This window comes from Dama dama, chromosome 1, assembly GCF_033118175.1.
Source record: "Dama dama isolate Ldn47 chromosome 1, ASM3311817v1, whole genome shotgun sequence".
NCBI classification, from domain to species: Eukaryota; Metazoa; Chordata; class Mammalia; order Artiodactyla; family Cervidae; genus Dama; species Dama dama.
This window is the reverse complement of record NC_083681.1, coordinates 77520012-77540480: the sequence shown is the minus strand read 5'-3', so window position 1 is coordinate 77540480 and position 20469 is coordinate 77520012. Positions and strand designations below refer to the sequence as shown.

The following is a 20469-nucleotide window of genomic DNA, read 5'->3' as shown; positions in this document are numbered from 1 at the left end:
ACTTAGATCCTAACTCAGTCTAGTTAGTTCCTACTACTTAACTCTTTCATGCAGCTATACTAAAATTGATGCATCTGGTCATTTTCATGTTTTCTTCAGTTTTTTTCAATGTTTAGTAATTCTGTGATGAAGTTTTTTAAATTTTGTCTGTATGAGTTCCAAGAAGTGGAACTGTTGAGTCAGTTATTTTATGTATTTAAATTTTGATGTTTATAATTATTGTCAGAATGCCATCTGTTTGGGCACCTTTTCATGTGTTTCAAGGCATTTATATTCCCTTTTCATGAACTGCTTATACATTAACTTCATATATTTTCTTTGATTGCTGATCTTTTCCATTTGATTTGGATAGTGTGGCCACTTCAACAATATTTTTCTTTCTTACTCCAGTTCATGACAATTGGGCATCCTTCTTTGTTCCTTTAATTTCTTTCATTGATGTCATATACTTTTCAGTGTACCAGATTTTCACTTCCATTATTTACTTTATTCCTATGTATGTTATTCTTATTGATACTATTTTAAATGGGATTAGTTTCTTAATTTTATTTTATATATTTTATTGTGAAATATGTAAATGCAACTCATTTTTATAGGTTGATTTTGTACCCTGAAAATTTGTTGGATTTACTTATTAGATCCAGCAATTGGTTCAGTTGTCTGTATTTTCTGTATAAAGATTATGCCTATTCTGTACACTGTTAAATATGGATTTTTCTCATAGTATTATATATTTGAGATTTATGCACATCCTTGTGTTTGTCAATAGTTTATTCATTTTATTGTCAATTAGCATTCCATTTTGTGGATGTATCACAGTCCTTTTAACCTTTTTTTAATTAAGAGATATTTTCCCTGTTTCCAGCCATATTAACTTATGATTAAAATTACTGTAAATATGCATGTAAACATTTAAAGAAACAAGCAAACAGATTCAGAAAAAATAGGAAATAATGATTTTTGAGGTGCTGCTGCTGCTGCTGCTAAGTCGCTTCAGTCGTGGCCTACTGTGTGACCCCATAGATGGCAGCCCACCAGGCGTTCCCGTCCCTGGGATTCTCCAGGCAAGAACACTGGAGTGGGTTGCCATTTCCTTCTCCAATGCATGAAAGTGAAAAGTGAAAGTGAAGTCGCTCAGTCGTGTCCGACTCTTAGCAACCCCATGGGCTGCAGCCCACCAGGCTCCTCCATCCATGGGATTTTCCAGGCAAGAGTGCTGGAGTGGGGTGCCATTGCCTTCTCCATTTGAGGTACTAGATATAAGAATTAAGTGGCAGCGATCACTGAGAGATGGAAATTTAGTTGAGTTCCAAGTGTTTCCCTGTTCATTACTTTTAAAATGTCTCATGTTGTTGTACGGAGAGGGATACATAAAAAAAACAAAAAATCCCAATAGACTTTCGGAGTTGAAGATAGGAGGTTCAGGGTCTGAGGACACTCAGGCAGCCAAATTTATGAGAGTTAAATATGCAGAGGATACAACTATAGTTCTGGAGTCTTGAGGGGGTTGTGGGAGAGAGAGAGAGATTATTCATTACTCAGGTTTCATCAGAGTACTGACCTGTCCTTGCATTTGAGGAAAATACCTGAGGCTGGAGGGAGATTTACCCAGAAGGATTACAAAGAGGGCCTGGAGCTCTACATTGGGTCTGGAATAGTGCTTATTCTCACCAGCTGGGAAACCTCATTGTTCACAAGGACAGTGCTGTTGGTTGAATACTCAGAAAGATTTTACATCAGTAGTGGGACATGATTAGTCCTTGATTGAGCACTTCTCAGGATGTGACTCAAAAACTATATTAACAAGTTAAAAAATAATCCCAAAAGAAAGCATCCAAAGGAATCAAAAGAATTATGTTCAGGATTTTGTGTATTTGCTAATGTGAGAAATTGATCTCACTATTTTCCTTGTGATGCCCTTGTTTCTTTCTCTGTGAAGGGTTATTCCGGGGGCACGCTGTCTTCTCCCTTCTGTGAAAGTGTTTATGTAAGATTGGTACCATTTATGGATTAGTTGTTATAGAGCTGATTGATGAAAGGCACATGAGAATGACATTTTGAGGGGAAAATAATTCTGAGCATTGATTTATTTAGATGTTAGATTATCCCAGCTTTTAGTTATTTCGCTCTGTGTGATTAGAAAGTTGTCTTTTTCATAGCAGTGCTTCATTTTCTTTTCTTGGCAAGTATACATCTGTGAATTCATTTGTAATATCATTGTATCATCTTTTCAAGATCTCTAGAATCGAGAGTGATGGCTCTTTCTTCAATATTTGTTTTAAATCTACCGTTTTAACCATTTTATTTATTTATTTTGAAATTTCGTTTGTATCCCTGCATCCAGTCTTAGTTCCGCCTTCAGGACGTCTGCTGTCTCACGCAGGATCAGTCTTTGCAGCGTGTCAACTCTCTGAGCGCACAGGCTCACAAGTTGCAGCGGGAACTCATGGGCTCCACATCCACTCCAGCATTCTTGCCTGGAAAACCCCAGGGACAGAGGTGCTGTGTGGGCTACAGTCCATGGTGTCGCAGAGAGCTGGACGTGCCTGAGCGACCTGCACAAACGCACGTGTGGGGTCTCAGTTCCCCAACTAGGGACTGAACCCAGATCCCCTGCACTGTGGGGATCCCCTGGTGGCTCAGACGGTAAAGAATCTGCCTGCGATGCGGGAGGCCTGGGTTCCATCCCTGGGTGGGGAAGATCCCCTGGAGGAGGGCATGGCAGCCCACTCCAGCATCCTTGCCTGGAGAATCCCATGGACAGAGGGGTCTGGCGGGCTACAGTCCATGGGGTCGCAAGGAGTTGGACACGACTGAGCGACCGCGCACACAGCTCCTGCTCCGTAAGGTGGATTATTAACTATTGGACCATCAGGGGATTCCCCCTGTCTTCAATTCTGATTCTGATATATATTTTCTTTTCTTTTTTTTCCTTAGTACATTTCGCTAGAAATGTATCAATTTAAAGTTCAAAGACCTAATTATTGGTTTTAAATAGATTTATTATTTTTAATGAATTCCTCTTTACATGATGTCTGTGTTCTTAATACTGTTTCCAACTACAATGCTCTCTAGGTTTATTTTAATTTTTCTTTTCTAGTATCTCGAGACAGAAGCTGAGCTCATTTCTTAAAATATTTATTGTTTTCTAATATTTGCATATAAAGAAAACTCTACATTTCTTTCTAAGCACTCTTTTAGTTGCATCCAGCTAATATATACATATTATATTATCCTTTATGTGTGTGTGTATACATATATGGATACATATATATATTTTTTTCCCTAGATATGTGTGTTCGATCGTGTTTGACTCTTTGTGACCCCATGGACCCATGGACCGTAGCCCAGCAGGTCCTCTGTCCATGAGATTTCCCAGGCAACAATACTGGGGCAGGTTGCTATCTTTCAGTCCAGGGGATCTTCCTGACCCAAGGATCAAACCAGCGTCTCTTGTAACTCTTGTACTGGGAGGCAAGTTCTTTACCACTAGCACCACCTGGGAAGTCCTGCTTTTTAGACGCCTTTAATATAGATTATTTTATATAATGTGTATCATTATCTTTCTGTAGAAAATGTCTGAAAATTTACACAGGTAATTTTAGGCTTGTTTTGCTTAATTTGTAAATGAAAAATGTTATATTTTCCTTTTATTTAAATATTTACATATATGCTATATACATATATGATGTAAATATAGATATGTGCTGTATGATTTAAATCCTTAAAAATGCACAGCAACTTCTGTCACAGCCTAGGGTGTTTTCTACTTTGGCAAAGTCCACGTGAGGACTTTGAGATAAATGGAGTAACCCCACAAATGTTTTCTCTTTCACCATTTTGATACTAAAACAGATTCTATCAACTTGTCTGCCTGAAATCATATGACAACCTTTATCTGCATTTGAAATAAACCTTAAATAACTTATTCTGAAGTTAGCATTAATAATATTTGGAAATAAATTCAGATATTATCTTCAAAGACAAAGCTTAAACTTAGAAGAATATTTGCCTATTTTTAAGGTTTGATTTAAGCTAGAAAGTTTTTACATATTTCATTTCTGTCCAGATTTGATTTTCCCTTTTGGTGATATGGTCTCAATTTACACTTTATGCTTTTTTCCCCCAGAGGGCAGGATTCTATATTATAAGTCCTGTTCCGCATGGTGATTGTTCTGGTAACATCTCTGGAGATAACGACTCTACCCTCAAAATTATGATTAATGTTCCAATGAATTTAATTAGACAAAAATCACCCTTGGAGATGGACCTACTGAAAGCCTCACCTGTATGTACTGCAGTTAAATATAGACCAAGTGTTGACAGCCCTTTGCCTTTAACCTGAGGAGTGTTTGTCTGCAGTAGCAATCACATGACAGACTTCTACTAGAATTAAAATGATGGACTCAGAACATAATAAAGTGTATATATGAAATCATTCCCATCCTTCAAGAAACCCAAAATTCAACAATGCTGTTTGAAGACAGGACAATATAAGTGAGAATCAAAATTTTGCGAAGTCCATTTCTCTTTCACCAGTATAGACACAAGCAGCAAATTAATTTTTTTTTACTTTAATCAATCCTTACATAATTTGAAGATTTCTCTCTCTCTCTCTCTCTCTCTCTCTCTCTCTCTGATTAAAATGGTGATTTAACATTTGTTTGTTATCAGGACAAATTCTGATGATAGTAAACATTTTGAGCTTCTTTTCACAATCAAGATTCAGAGTTCCTTAGGTAACAAGACATTCATATTCATTTTGAAAATTCCAATAATTGAAAAGTTTTTTTTTTCTGAATGTCTGAGATGAATTACACTTCCTGAAAGATTGACTCAAAATCCAGTGATGCTGAATGTACCTTGCTCATTATTTTGCCAGAGATGGCATCAGTGCATGAAGGACTAATGGCATCACTGCATGAAGGACTAAAGAGATGGCACCAGAGCTCAGAACATGGATTGAATAACTTTCATCTTCTGCAGGTAACCCAGGAAGTGTATTCAGACACAAAATTCTTAACGAGGCTTTCTGTTTTGTAAGAGTACATTGGTGGAGTGAGAATTAAATCCTTTCAAAGTTTTCCTTTGGGATTTTCATAATCAGCCGTGTTAGGATTCCTTCAAGATTATTAAATAGGTAAAAATTGATTCTATTTGGTGATACACCTTTTGGATAATTTCATATTCTAATGATCTGAAAAAAATTTACCTTCCACAAAGTACTCTTAGAAATTAATTTCAAGGTTAATGATTTGGCAGTATTTTCATTTCAGGTTTTTATAACTCTGACCCTACTTTCAATGTTTATGTTCTCTAAATATAGCATGCTAATCTGTTAAAATTAAATGATGAGGTAGCTTCCATATATCTTGACTGATTGACTTCCAAGAACTCAAGCAAATACTGTACTAAGCAAGCTGTGACTTCAAGTCCTACTTTTCTATTCACAGAAGAGCTTCAGCATCCGATCATATGTTTGTTGGTCGTTCAGAGGCATTTTTCCTCTGTTTGTTGATATGTTAATTTATTTCATATTTTTATCTTTTGTTAGTTAATTGCTTACAGATCTTTACTTTTGAAAATAACTCTGTGCATATCATCTAACATGTGTATGTTCAGACTATTTTGTCCATTGGTGTTTTGCTATACTTTCCTAAGTTCTTAAAATATTTGAAATTTTCAGATATATTTGTTTGAGATTAATTGATTGGTTAAGAAGTTTCTCCTAACCCTAGAAGGAGGAAAGTCACCTCTTTCATGAAATGGACATTAAATCTTGCTTTACTTCTTTTTAAAACTTTAATCAGCTTTTATTTTTGTGTGAGATATTAGCTATACGTACAATTTAAAGATTCTAGATAGAAAATTAGTTGCAGGGCTTCACTCATTTAGCGTTCTTTTCCCACATTTTTTTTTTTTAATTTACTTGCCTATCTATTAGTTTGTGGTCAAGGAAGAAGATTTAATTAGCCTTGTATTATAATATCTGAAAGTACCCAAACATAATAAACCACAAGGACTATTTGTTGAATAAAAAACAAATTATTGTAAGATTTTAGGAAGTCACTTTTAATAATTGTATTTATAGATAATGCTGTCCTGAACTCTGGAATAAGACATATAGAAGAACCTATGGAACAAAGGAAAAATGTAACTGAGTTTGTCCTCTTGGGGCTCACTCAGAGTGTCGAGGGGCAGGAAATTTTATTTGTCATGTTCTTGCTCATTTACATTGTGACCATGGTGGGCAACCTACTCATTGTCTTGACTGTGGTACTCAGCCCAACATTAGACGCCCCTATGTACTTCTTTCTTGGCTACTTATCACTTATGGATGCCTTTTATTCTACTTCAATCACCCCAAAGACAATTATAGACTTACTCTATGAGAAGAAAACCATTTCATTTCAAGCTTGCATGACCCAGCTTTTTACAGAGCATCTATTTAGTGGTGCTGAGGTTTTCCTCCTGGTTTTCATGGCCTATGACTGCTACCTGGCCATCTGCAAACCCTTGCATTATTTGACAATCATGAATCACAGAGTGTGTGTTCTGATGCTGCTATTGGCTTGGGTTGGTGGGTTTTACATGCTCTACTTCATATTATTTTTTTTTTACAACCTTCCGTTCTGTGGCCCTAATGTCATTGACCACTTTGGGTGTGATACGTATCCTTTGTTAAAACTTGCCTGCACTGACACCCACATTACTGCCCTCACAGTAGTTGCCAATGATGGGGCGATCTGTGTGACCATTTTTACACTCATACTCATCTCCTATGGGGTCATTCTGCGCTCCTTGAAGAATCTTAGTCAGGAAGGGAAGCGTAAAGCCTTATCCACCTGTGGCTCCCACATTACAGTGGTGGTCCTCTTCTTCGTGCCCTGTATTTTTACGTATTTGAGACCTCCTGTTACCTTACCCATTGATAAACACTTCGCTGTGTTTTACACCATTGTCACCCCTATGCTGAACCCTCTAATCTATACTCTGAGAAATGGAGAGATGCAAAATGCCATGAAAAAGCTATGGGTCAGAAAAAAGCAATGAAGCAGCTGCAAAATATATTACTTATTTTCAACAAACCATTGCTCTTTCAAAGAGCAAGGAAAGTCATGTGTGATTTTTTTTTTTAACTGTAATAAGTGTCTCCTCAGTTTAAATAACTTGGGTATGATGAAAAAGTTTTATCATTTGAATACTTCCAATGATCAAAATAAGCTTATAAACATTTCATATTTTCCTAATGCAAACTATATATTTAGTTTGAAACACATTTTTATGATTTCCACAATTTTGGAGGAAAATGTATACAGTTTGGGGGTATAAAATATCTCTGTTGAAGCAATAGATTTATGTTGTATATGATGAGTTATACTGCAGCTAATACTGCAAATTTATTTAATTAGGGAAAGGTTTTCTCGTGTTTTTCTCTTCAAAAATGTAATCTTCAGAATAGAGCTCATTACAGATTTCAGGAAAAATAATTTTAAAAATATGATTAAGGCTGATTCATGTCAATGTATGACAGAAACCACTACAATATTGTAAAGTAATTAGCCTCCAACTAATAAAAATAAATGAAAAAAATGATTAAAAACTTGGTTTATTCCTCCATACACAAAGACATTCCATATTAACATTTGAAGTAGATTTCTTATTTCTCTATCTATGAGATTCTTTATGCACATTATTTTATTTCTATTGTTTAGCACATTAATGTTGAAGAAGAATGTTTCAGTCATAATATTATTGAGGAGGTTATGTTTGTAAAAATAATCTGAAAGACTAAAGTTTTATACAGAAAAATAAACAAACCTTACTCAGTATTCCAACTGGGTAATCACATTATTGCCTCGTTTTTGTCAGCTTTGTTTGGGGTTACGTTTTCATAAAGGTGGCTCATTCCGCTTTCCAGACACTTTAGAGCACCTGGTAAAACCCCTGCTGCATTCTCAGTGTCCTGGTCACCTTTTCTGCTTACATAACCTTCTGTAGAGACCCAGGCACACTGGTCTCTCTCATGTGTAAATTTAGCACAATCTATCATCCGTGCACTTTAAATATTCAGTTTGGAACTTGACACCTAAATATTTGGGGTTATATCATTGTTAAGAAAGATTCTGACAATATATACCATTATTATCTCTCTTATTAATATAATAGAGATTGCTAGGTAATAAAGATGCCAGAATATACTGTTTTATTTGACAGAAACAGCATTCATAAAATCCTCCTCTGAATTAGGCTTGAAACAAAATATTATCTGCCTCTAATATGGTCAGTGCATGTGGTCAAAGAAGATTATTATTTTGCCTCTCTTGTTTACTCTGGTTTCATGAGGGGCTAAGCCTCTGGGGTGATGAGTGCTTTTTACTAGTAAATCACACGGTGTGAGCAGAGAAGGCGATGGCAGCCCACTCCAGTTCTCTTGCCTGGAGAATCCCGTGGATGGAGGAGCCTGGTGGGCTGCAGTCCATGGGGTCGCTAAGAGCAGGACCCGACTGAGCGCCTTCACTTTCACTTTTCACTTTCATGCATTGGAGAAGGCAATGGCAACCCACTCCAGTGTTCTTGCCTGGAGAATCCCAGGGACGGCGGAGCCTGGTGGGCTGCCGTCTATGGGGTCGCACAGGGTTGGACACGACCGAGCGACTTAGCAGCGGCAGCAGCAGCACGCTGGGTGAGAAGCCTCATATCCTGATTTTTATGCCTATTACCTGAAGATTTCTCGTATCTCAGTGAAAGTGCTAGTCACTCAGTTGTGTCCGACTCTTTGCGACCCCGTGGACTGTAGCCCACCAGGCTCCTCTGTCCATGGGATTCTCCAGGCAAGAATACTGGAGTGGGGTGCCATTTCCTTCTCCAGGGGAACTTCCTGACCCCGGGATCAAACCCGTGTCTCCTGAATTACACACAGATTCTTTACAATCTGAGCCATCAGCGAAGCCCTTTATTATCTCAAGGTCTTCTCAAATAAAATACTAATCACCAAATAATAACAAGCCTTTGGGTTTATTAGAACTTATGCAATTTATTTCTCCACTTTGGGATGTTGCTATAGACTGAGAGTTTATTTCCCTCTCCAAAATCATAAGTTAAATCCTTTCTAATGTGATGGTATTGGGAGGGGGGCCCTTTGGGTAATGAGTAGGTCATAAAAGCTTCACCCTGATGAGTAGGATTGATACCCTTATAAAGAAACATCAGAGAGTTCACTTAACTCTTTGGCATGTGAGGACACAGGAAAAAAGAAAAAAGGCTGTATGTGACCTAGGGACAGGACCTCACCAGATTTGGAATCTGTCAGCACCTTAATCTTGGATTTCCTAGCCACCAAACCACTGAAAAATAAATACATATTGCTTAATCTTCTAGTCTATGATGTTCCATAAAAGCAGGCCATGTATACCAAGGCATGCTGCTGCTGCCGCTAAGTCACTTTAGTTGTGTCCAACTCTGTGTGATCACATAGACGCAGCCCACCAGGCTCCCCAGTCCCTGGGAGGAGTTTTATATATAGCTCTTATTTTCATATTTTTCCTTTTTATTTCTTCTACCACATTACTTTTGAGAAGTTTCATTTCCTAGCAATTATTTTTAAGGTTTGACCTCCTTTTTTAAAAAAACATCTGATGGCATAATGACCTTTGAAGAAACATGGATGGACCGAGAAAGTATCATTCCAAAGTAAGTCAGAGAAAGAAAGACAAATAGCATACAATATCATTCATACGTGGAATCTAAAATATAACACAAATAAATTTTTCTACAGAATAGACACAGACTAAAGACACAGAGAGCTGACTTGTGGTCGCCAAGGGGTTATCTGGGGAGAAGGATGGATTGAGTTTAGGATTAGCAGATGGAGATGATTATGTTTGCATTGTACCGTATGGCACAGGGAACAATATTCAATGTCCTGTGATAAAGTGATAAAACACCATATAAAATATATGAAAAAGAATATGTGTGTGTATATGTATATGTATAATGGAGTCACTTTGCCATGTAGCAAAAACTAAAGCATTGTAAATCAATTGCCCCTCAATAAAGAAATGAAAAATTCAATTATTCATTAACAATCTAGAATTTACTTTTATTTGTGATAGGTAAATATTTAAGCCTATGTTTCCCAAACAGGTAAAATAATCTATCAACATAATCATTAATTTCAGTTTATTTGACAATTTTCTTTTTACTATGTGAGGTTATGACACCATTTAGAAGGCTGAATTCTGAGGAACTTGCTCCTCCTCATCACTCTCCTCCTTTGCTACCTTCTCCTCCAGCTCTAAACATCAGGCTTATTTTGAAAAGTTTGCAAACTTCCCATAAAAGTATATATAGCTTGCCATGACACTATATATTTGCTTTGATGAAAATTACATGTTTTAATAATATATTTTCTCATCCAGAATAAGACACATATCGTAAAGTATTCACTGATGTCTCAACAAAAATTTGTATCTCCATAGAGTGTATACAAATCTTGTCTTTTCATTTTCTTATAGAAAAGGATGACTCTCTTATTTGCATTTGATTTACTGACACATTTTCAATGAACAGCTCAGAGAAGACTCAGTGTCTTTTTCTGGTGTAAATTATAGCTCATTTCTAAGGTCACAGGCATGTCAGTCAGTTCAGGTCAGTCTCTCAGTCGTGTCCGACTCTTTGTAATCCCCATGAATTGCAGCAGGCCAGGCTTCCCTGTCCATCAACAACTCCTGGAGTTTACTCAGACTCATGTCCCTTGAGTCAGTGATGCCATCCAACCATCTCATCCTCTGTCATCCCCTTCTCCTCCTGACTTCAATCTTTCCCAGCATCAGGGTCTTTTCCAATGAGTCAGTTTTTCATATCAGGTGGCCAAAGTACTGGAGTTTCAGCTTCAGCATCAGGAGTTATTGGCCACCACATATGTCTCCTCTTTTTTGTTAATATCTAATCTAAAACAATTTTAGTGTAGAAGATCTTAATAGTTATAAGAGGATATCTTGAAATCATAAGGTTGTATCTACCTGTGACTAGTGCCATCCCCTAATCTGACACAGCTCAGAAAATTTAAGTTCTTAGCAACACAGGAATGTGTCTGAAATCCATAATAGCCATCTAATTTTACCTTGGATATCTGAACTACAGTTATCCCATTTTGACTTTCAAATGTATTTCCTTCCAAATGGCCAAAGCAGATGTTACTGTTAATGATTTCAGTGCTTTTCTAGACATGAGAAGATGTAAGATTTGTGGCTCATAGAGTCTCCTGAAAATATCTATCTGAAGGCCTATTCTGCCAGCTTTTCTCAGAGCACAGAGTGCCTCATTCCAAATCTCTTCCCTGAACTCCTTTCAGGGAGTTTTGAGGGTCAGTGGCTGTGGTGACTATTGACTTAATCCTTGCAGAAGCTGACAGCAAGTGCCAGATAGACTTATTCTCCTAAATCCCCAAGTGATTGAGTTCTTAATCATATCAAACTCAATTTGGAAGTCAGGAATATTTCAACCTGATATCCATTCTGTGAGTTGAGGCAGAACTGTGCCCCATTTCAGGGGGAAGTAGCCAGAGCATTTGTCCCCCCATTCCCTGAAAGACTTAGGGAAGGTTAACCTAACGGGAAATTAAAAGCCATTTCCCATAAAACCGAGTTCCTCTGCTAAGTTTGACTAAAGTCTCTATCCAAAATTATTATTCATTTTTGTCCAACACTTTTTCTCCTCAAGAGTGATGAATATCAGAGAAAAGGGGGAATTGATACTGAACAAAACCATGTGGGGCTCCTGGGCATAAAAATCTTTATGTGTTCCTCATTTCTTTGATTACAGAAAATTGATTTCTTTCAACATCCTTGACCTTCCCTGAGTTCAAAATGGAAGATTCAAGTAATTGTTAATTAGGGAAGGAAGAGGGTGTGAGACAAGGGAAAAGCAGACAGTCAAGGAAATGATAGTCAATCTTGGGGAAGATCCTAATTCCCCATCAAGGGATACACACATCTTTGAGCTGTTCTGCAGATACTGAAACCCCCCACCAGGTGGGAGAAGTTTACAATGGTATACTGCCCACATGCACCTGACCCTAGACCAGTTGGAACCAGAAAGTTGGTGATGCTGACTCCCACTTACCTCATCACCAACCAATCAGAATGATGTCCACTAGCTGATCACATTTTTTTGAACCATTGCTATAAAACTTCTCATTATCCTCTCCAAGTAGAGACACACAGTTTTGAGGGCTGCTCTGCCCGCCTTTGCCCAGCAAAGCAAATAAAGTTATTTTTTCCTACTTCCCATAAAACTCTCTCCAATAGCTTACTAGTGTTTTAAATGTTACTTTGGATCGCCGGCTAAGTGAAGTCCAAAGCAGAATTAAATGTCTATCTCAAGATAAATCCATCTTAAACAATTAATGATCTTTTGTAATTTACCTACAACCTATGTAGGAATCTTTGGCCTTTAATTAAGTTACTTTGAACTAAGTTATTTTGATTATGGTCCTACCTAAAATTCTTTAAAACAATTTTGACAGTATGTTCAGTATATATCCCTAGAGGGGAAAAATGATAAAACAATAGTGCAACCGTTTTTACATAAAAGTAAATGATGGCTGACATTCCTATGTTTCCAAAGTTCATTTGAAAGCATAACATTATGCAAATAGCAACTAAATTTTAAAAAAAAATCTATATTTCTGACTGCATCTGGTCTTTGTTGTATCACATGGGCTGATTTGCCCTGTGGCATGTGAGATCTCAGTTCCCCAAACAGGTGTTGAAACTGTGTCTACTGCTTTGGAAAGCGGAATGTTAAGCACTGGGCAACCAAGGAAGTCCTGGCAATTCAATTTTGAAAGAGTAATGAGTCATTCTAGTGACAACACGAATTATAATGTTACAATTAAAATCATGTTGTACTGGTTCAAAGATAGATATAATGTAAATGAGTAATAGGACTTTTAAATTCACCCAGGTTCATAGCATTTTTCTGTAGTATACTTTTGGTTGTAAGTGACAGAAAGGTTAACTGAAATGCATTTGAAATTTAAGGTTATTTGTTGATTGGCTAATATAACTGCAAACTTCAAAAAAACTAAGCTTCACAGTTAGTTGATATATTGGATCAATTATGCCATAAAGGAGTCCATTTCTTGTTTTCTTGTCTGATTTATCTTACATCTGACTTACAGTTAGTTGATATATTGGATCAATTATTCCATAAAGGAGTCCTTTTCTTGTTTTCTTGTCGGATTTATCTTACATCTGACGTACCTGGCACTTAGAAGGATGGCTACCTGTAACAACTCAGAGAAAAGGCTCTTCATGTGACTCTGGCAGAAGTAATTGACCTTGATCATCAGATACATACGGCAAGGACTAAACCACTGTGGAGACAGGGCAGAATATTTTTGCATTTCAGGTGGCCTATTAACACTTGGCTACCTCTTGCAACTCATATTGTGACAGTAAGCAAGAAACTACAGGAGCCTGGCCTGCTTTTTGGGTAGACTGAAGATGTGATTAGACATTGCAGGGGTAAAATTCTAGGCTATACCTTTAGCTAAGCCTCTAAAATCAGCTGAGGAGTTAGTGGAAGGTGAAGGGAGAACAGAGTCGATAGTGAAGGGAAAAGACAATAGACAGACACTGCAGCTCTGTGGTCGGCAGCAGTGTCAAGTGGCATAGTTCATTACTCCTGCCGTTCTCCTCTAATCTGTCAGGAAACTATTTTTAGGTAAAGTCCCCACTTCTGAATTCATCATCAGCATTGAAATGAAAGAAGACAGAATGAATGTGACTGAATTCATTCTAATGGGACTTACCCAGGATTCTCAGATGCTGATAATTCTATTTTTGGTGTTACTTAGCATCTACATGGCAAATAGATGGGGGGAAAAAATGGAAACCGTAGCAGACTTTATTTTCTTGGGTTCCAGATGGTGACCATCACTGCAGATGGTGACCACAGCCATGAAATTAAAAGGCACTTGCTCCTTGGAAGAAAACTATGACAAATCTAGACAGCATATTAAAAAGCAGAGACATAAATTTGCCAACAAAGATCTGTAGAGTCAAGGCTGTGGTTTGTCCAGTAGTCATGTACAAATGTGAGTTGGACCATGAAGAAAGCTATGCACCAAAGATTAGATATTTTCAATCTATGGTGTTGGAGAAGACTTTTGAGAGTCCCTTGGACAGCAAGGAGATGAAACCAGTCAATCCTAAAGGAAATCAACCCTGAATATTCATTGGAAGGACTGATGTTGAAGCTGAAACTCTAATACTTTAGCTACCTGATGTGAAGAGCCAATTCATTGAAAAGGACCTTGATGCTGGGAAAGATTGAGGGCAGGAGGAGAAGGAAGCAACAGAGGATGAGATGATTGGATGGCATCACCATCATCGATGGACATGGGTTTGAGCAAGCTCTGGGAGATGGTGAAGGACGAGGAAGCCTGGCTGCTGCGGTCCATGGGGTCACAAACAGTCGGACATACTGAGACAATGAACAACAATAACAATGAGAAAAAGCTTCCACGTTGTGGCAGAGAGGGATATCTCCAAGGATCCTGACCCTGCCTCCGAGTTGAGAATCTGAAAGTCACACTCAAGGACACTAACGCAGAAAATACATCTATAGCCCTGGAGAGGCTGAGTGTGAGAAAGAGAGAGAGAGAGAAAATTATGCAAAGCTAAGAGGATCCATCTCAAGTATTCATCAAAGAACTGATCTGTGTGTGCATGTGAAGAAAATACCTGGGGCTGGGGAAAGATTTACCCAGATGAATTAGAGAGAAAAGTGCTTGATTCTCAAACTAGGCCAGGAAGAGAGTCTACTCTCATTAGCTGGAAAACCTCATATTTACAGGGGTGGGGGACAGTGCTGTTGGTTTAATATTTAGAAAAATTTGCATTAGCTGTGGGACATGACTAGTTCTAGACTGAGCATATCCCAGGACCAGCTTCAAGACTTGTATCAGCAATATATTAAAAAAAAAAAAAAAAAATCCCCAAAGAAAACACCCAAAGGAATCAAAACAAGTATTTTGTTCAAAATTTTGTGTCTTTGCTAATGTGAGCTATTAATCTAATTATTTCCACTTGATGCCCTTGAGTCATGCTGGTATAAGGGTTATGCTGCATGCATAAAATGCATTAGGAAGTACATTGTTTCATTACTTCTATGACAGTAGTGTGTAACAAGTTATTTCTTGATTAGTTGTCATGTAAAATTAATTGATTAAAGCTATATGGGAATGAACTATCTTGCAGGAGAATGTTAGGGCTCTAAACATTCAATTTATTTGCACTTAGATTATCCCAGTTTTAAACTATTTCTCAATGTGTGTTTAGACCATTGTGTTTTTTCATAGCAATGGTCTGTTTTCTTTTCTTGGCAAGTTAACTGCCATACATTCTTTTATCATATCATTTTGTTGTCTTTTTAAAATTTGTGGAATCTGCAATGATGGCCCTCTTTTCAATCTTGATTCTGATAATTTGGTTTTTCTCTTATTTTTTGTTAGTCCATTTGGCTAGAAATTATAATTTATTCAATGTTCAAAAGGATCAATTCCTGGTACTTTTTACTTTATATAAATTACTCTTTTAATGATGTATGTCTTCTCAACACTTCTCACACTACAATGTTCTTTATGTTTATTTTAAATTTTCTTTTTTAACATTTTGAGACAGAAGCTTAGTTCATTCTTTAAAGTATCTATTGTTTTCTAATATTTGCATTTAAATATAGAAAATTCTCTATAATCACACAGTTAGCTGCATCCAGTTAATTTATACACATTGCAATGTATATACAGTCTTTTATGTATATTTATATATATATCTTTTTATAAATATTCCTCATATAGTTTTTATATACATGTATATCATAATGTTTCTGTTGAAAATATATTTTTGAAAATAGTCATGAGTGATTTTAGGCTAAATAATTGGAAAATATTACATTATTGTTATAAATTTCTGTTTAAAGTACTTATGTACTTTATGATTTAAGTTCTTAGAAATATATTGCAAATTGTGTCATGGCCTTAGGTATTTCTTACTTTGGTGGATGCCTGATGAGCACTTTGAGATGAATGGAACAGTCCCACAAATACTTTTTTCTTTTCCTAGTACGGTACTAAAACTGATAAAACAGTTTCTATCAATTGTGTATCTGAAATTATGTGACACCTTTTATCTGCATTTGAAATAAGGTTTAAATGACTTGTTCTGAAATTAACATTCATGATTGGAAATTGGTTCAGATATCATCTTCAAAGATAAAACTTAAACTTAAAAAGATTTGCTTGTTTTGAAGAACATAATTTCACAAGAAAGTTTTCACATATTTCATTTCTGTCCAGATTTGATTTTTTCTTTTGGTGCTAAATTTGCTTTTCATGATTTTTTCCCAGAGGGCAGAATTTTATAAGTCTTGTTCCACATGGTGATTGTTCTTGTACCATCTCTGGAGATCTACCCTCAAAATTATGATTAAGGTCCCAGTGAATTTAATTAGACAGAATCATACTTGGAGATGCAGGAATCGAATGACTCAGTCATATGAGCTGCACTTAAATGTAGACAAAGTGCTTATGGCTCTTTGCCAGGACCTGCGGAGCATCTGTCTACAACAGTAATCTCAAGCCCGGCTTCTTCTGGAACTGAAATGGTGGACTCAGAACATAATAAAGTGTGTATATGAAATTATTCGTCCTTCAGGAACTCTAAAGTTCAACAACACTGTGTGAAGACGGGGCAGTAAGTGATTAAGAATCAAAATGCTGCAACAGCTATTTCACTGTTTCACTTTGACTGCTACAAGTGCAAGCAGAAAATATTTTATTATAAACAATTTACACACAGTTTGAAGCTTTTTCTCTGTCTGATTAACACACTGATTTAATATTCATTCGTTATCAGGACAAATCCAGCCAACACTGAACATTCTGAGTTTCTGTTCACAATCAACATTCAGAGTTCCTTAGGAAACAGACGTTCATATTCATTTTGAAAATCTCAGTAATTTGAAAAGTAATTTTTGAAAAATAACTAAAATGATTTTGATTTTCTGCAATCATGTAAAGCATTGGCCACAGGAAGCAGCTCAAGGTGCTGTGAGGCTGCATGAATCTCACTCTCCGCAGTACCAGAGACAGCATCAGTGCACGAAGGACAAGCAAGAAGGAACCAGGGCCCAGAACATGGATTGAAGAGCTTTCTTCACAGACAGGTAGCATATTTTAGAAACAAATATTTTAGAAGCATATTTAGAAACAAAATTCTGAACGAGGCTTTAAGTTTTGTAAGAGTGTGTTGGTGAGGTGAACTTTACTTTTTTTTCATTTATTTTTATTAGTTGGAGGCTAATAGCTTTCTTACTTGCTCAGTCATGTCCAACTCTTTGGGACCCTTCGGATTGTAGCCCACCAGGCTCCTCTGGCCATGGGATTTTCGAGGCAAGAATACTGGAGTGGGTTGCCATTTCCTCCTCAGAGGGATCTTCCTGACCTGGAGACTGAACCCACATCTCCTGTGTATCCTGCATAGAAGGCTGATTCTTTGCCCACTGAGCCTTCAGGGAAGCCCAGGATGGGGTTAGAAGTCAGTCTTTTAGAGTTTTCCTTTGTGATTTTCATAATAAGTCATGTTAGAACTCCTTTATGATTATTAAATATGTTGATTCAATAGATTGATTCTATTCTGTAATACTTTGAATAATTTCATTACTAATGATTTGGAATAAAGTTACCTACTTGAAGATAAAGTATCCTTAGAAATTAATTTCAAAGGTAATGATCTGGGGATAGTTCCATGGGTAGAGATATATAACTCTGATAATAGTTTTAATTTATATGTTCTCTAATATTGTGTGTTAATTAAAAGATGAGGTAACATCTATAGACCTTGACTTAGTGACCCTCAAGAATTCGAACAAATGCTGTAATTAGTAAACAGTGACTTAAAGTTCTATTTTTTTGTTCACAGGTGGGTTTAGGCATCCTGTCATGTTTGTTGTCCATTTAGAAGCAGTCTTATGTTAATTTTTTTGTTGATATGTTATTCCACATTGCATACTTTTATGTTTTTCTTCATTAGATGATAACTCTCTGTATCATCCGATATGTAAATCTTTCTTCAAACATTTCATCTATTGCTGTTTTGGTATCATTTCCTAAATCCTTAAAAATCATGAAATTGTCAGAAAACCTATTTGAGATTTCAAGGATTGATTAAGAATATTCTTTCAACCCTAGAATGAAGAAGTGTACCTCCTTTATGAAATGGATAGTAAATATAAAGTAAATCTTGCTTTACATTTTTATTAAACTTTTAATCAATTTTTTTATTTTTAATAGATATTAGCTATATGTACAACAATTAGCTTTCAGATGGAAAGCTAATAGTGACACCTCATTTATTTAATGATGTATCCTTTTCCCACAAATGTCTCTAATTAATTGCCTCTCAATTGGTGTGCAAGATTGAGATTAATGATGATGTTTTAATAAGCCTTGATCTTATTAATAATATCTGAAAGTATAAGAACCATACTGCTCATTTGTTAAATGAATGAACAAATTATCATGACACATCAGGAAGTCAGTCATAAGAATTATATTGATAGGAAATGTTGTCCTGAACTCTGAAATAAAAGATGCAGAAAGACCTATGGAACAAAGGAACAATGTAACTGAGTTTGTCCTCTTGGGGCTCACTCAGAGCCCCCAGGGTCAGAAGATATTATTTGTCATCTTCTTGCTCATCTACATCGTGACCATGGTGGGCAATCTCCTCATTGTCCTGACTGTGGTGTCCAGCCCAACGCTTGACATCCCTATGTACTTCTTTCTTGGCAACTTATCATTTATGGATGCTGTTTATTCTACTACAGTCACCCCAAATATGATTATAGACTTATTCTGCGCAAAAAAAATCATTTCATTCCAAGCATGCATGATCCAACTTTTTACAGAGCATTTATTTGGTGGTGCTGAGATTTTACTACTGGTGGTCATGGCCTATGATCGCTACGTGGCCATCTGCAAACCTTTGCATTATATGACATTAATGAATCAACGGGTATGTGTTCTGTTACTGCTGTTAGCCTGGACTGGTGGGTGTTTACATGCTATCGTTCATATTCTCTTTGTTTACAATCTCCCCTTCTGTGGCCCCAATGTCATTGACCACTTCGTCTGTGACATGTACCCCTTGTTAAAACTGGCCTGCACTGACATCCGTGTTATTGGCTTCACGGTGCTGGCTAATGATGGGGCCATCTGCGTGGTCCTCTTCACACTCTTACTCATCTCCTATGGGGTCATCCTGCGCTCCCTGAAGGATCTCAGTCAGGAAGGGAGGTGCAAAGCCTTGTCCACCTGTGGCTCCCACATCACTGTGGTGGTCCTCTTCTTCGTGCCCTGTATTTTTCTGTATGTGAGACCTCCTTCCACTTTACCCATTGATAAATCCTTGGCAGTGTTTTACACCATCGTCACCCCTATGTTGAACCCTCTGATCTATACGCTGAGAAATGGAGAGATACAAAATGCCATGAAAAAGCTCTGGAACAGAAGACGAAAATGAGGCCGTAGGGAAATATGTCACCTATTTTCAATGAAAAATTGCTCTTCTCAGGAAAACAACGTGTGATTTTTTAACTGTAGTATCTTCTCAGGCTAAATAACTTGGGTATGATAGAAAACATCTCTAATTTGAATGATCAAAATATACTTTAATATTTTCAAAATTTCCTAGTTCAAAATACATATTTGTTTGAAATGCATTTTTATGATTTCCATGATTTCTTAGGGGAAGTACATATAGTTTTGGGGTGAAAAATGTTTCTTTGAGACTATAGATTTATGTTCTATATGATGAGTTAAGCTATATAGTTAATACTGTTAATTTATTAGATTAGGGGAAGATTTTACCATATTTCTCTCTAAAATAATGCAATATTTTTCAGAATTAATAGGGTTTATTACATTACAGATTTCAGAAAAAATAATTAAAAATATAAATTCCTCCACACACATACTTATTAGTATTTGAAGTATAGATACAATTATTCTATCTGCAAGATTATTTATACATCACTTTGTTTCTGCTGCTTAACATCTTAAGATTGAAGAAGAATGTTTCAAAGGTTTAAATTTAATAACAAGGCCATGTTTATAAAAATAATCTAAAGGAATGAAATTTTATGTAGAATAAAACCAAATCTTAATTTTCCAACTGTTATGAGTGTTTTAAAATAAATGTGCTATTTTAATATTTTTTGCTTTTACATTTCTATTACCATATTACTTTTGAAAAATTCCATTTCCTTCAAGTGATTTCATACACTTTAACCACTTTTTTGAAAATAACTTTTAAAAACACTTTATGAAAGTGAAAGTCATGTCTGACTCTTTGTGACCCCGTGGAACGTAGCCCACGGAATTCTCCAGGCCAGAATACT

General features: G+C 36.5%; 2 protein-coding genes across 2 annotated transcripts; both read left to right on the top strand.

The window, feature by feature from the left end:
* Positions 1-6135: 6135 nt before the first annotated feature.
* Positions 6136-7053, top strand: LOC133055833 (olfactory receptor 4A47-like). The gene has a single exon (XM_061140931.1). The coding sequence runs from the start codon at positions 6136-6138 to the stop codon at positions 7051-7053; it is 918 nt and encodes a 305-aa protein (XP_060996914.1).
* Positions 7054-18674: 11621 nt separating this feature from the next.
* On the top strand, positions 18675-19592 carry LOC133055822 (olfactory receptor 4A47-like). The gene has a single exon (XM_061140922.1). The coding sequence runs from the start codon at positions 18675-18677 to the stop codon at positions 19590-19592; it is 918 nt and encodes a 305-aa protein (XP_060996905.1).
* The last annotated feature ends 877 nt before the right edge of the window (positions 19593-20469 follow it).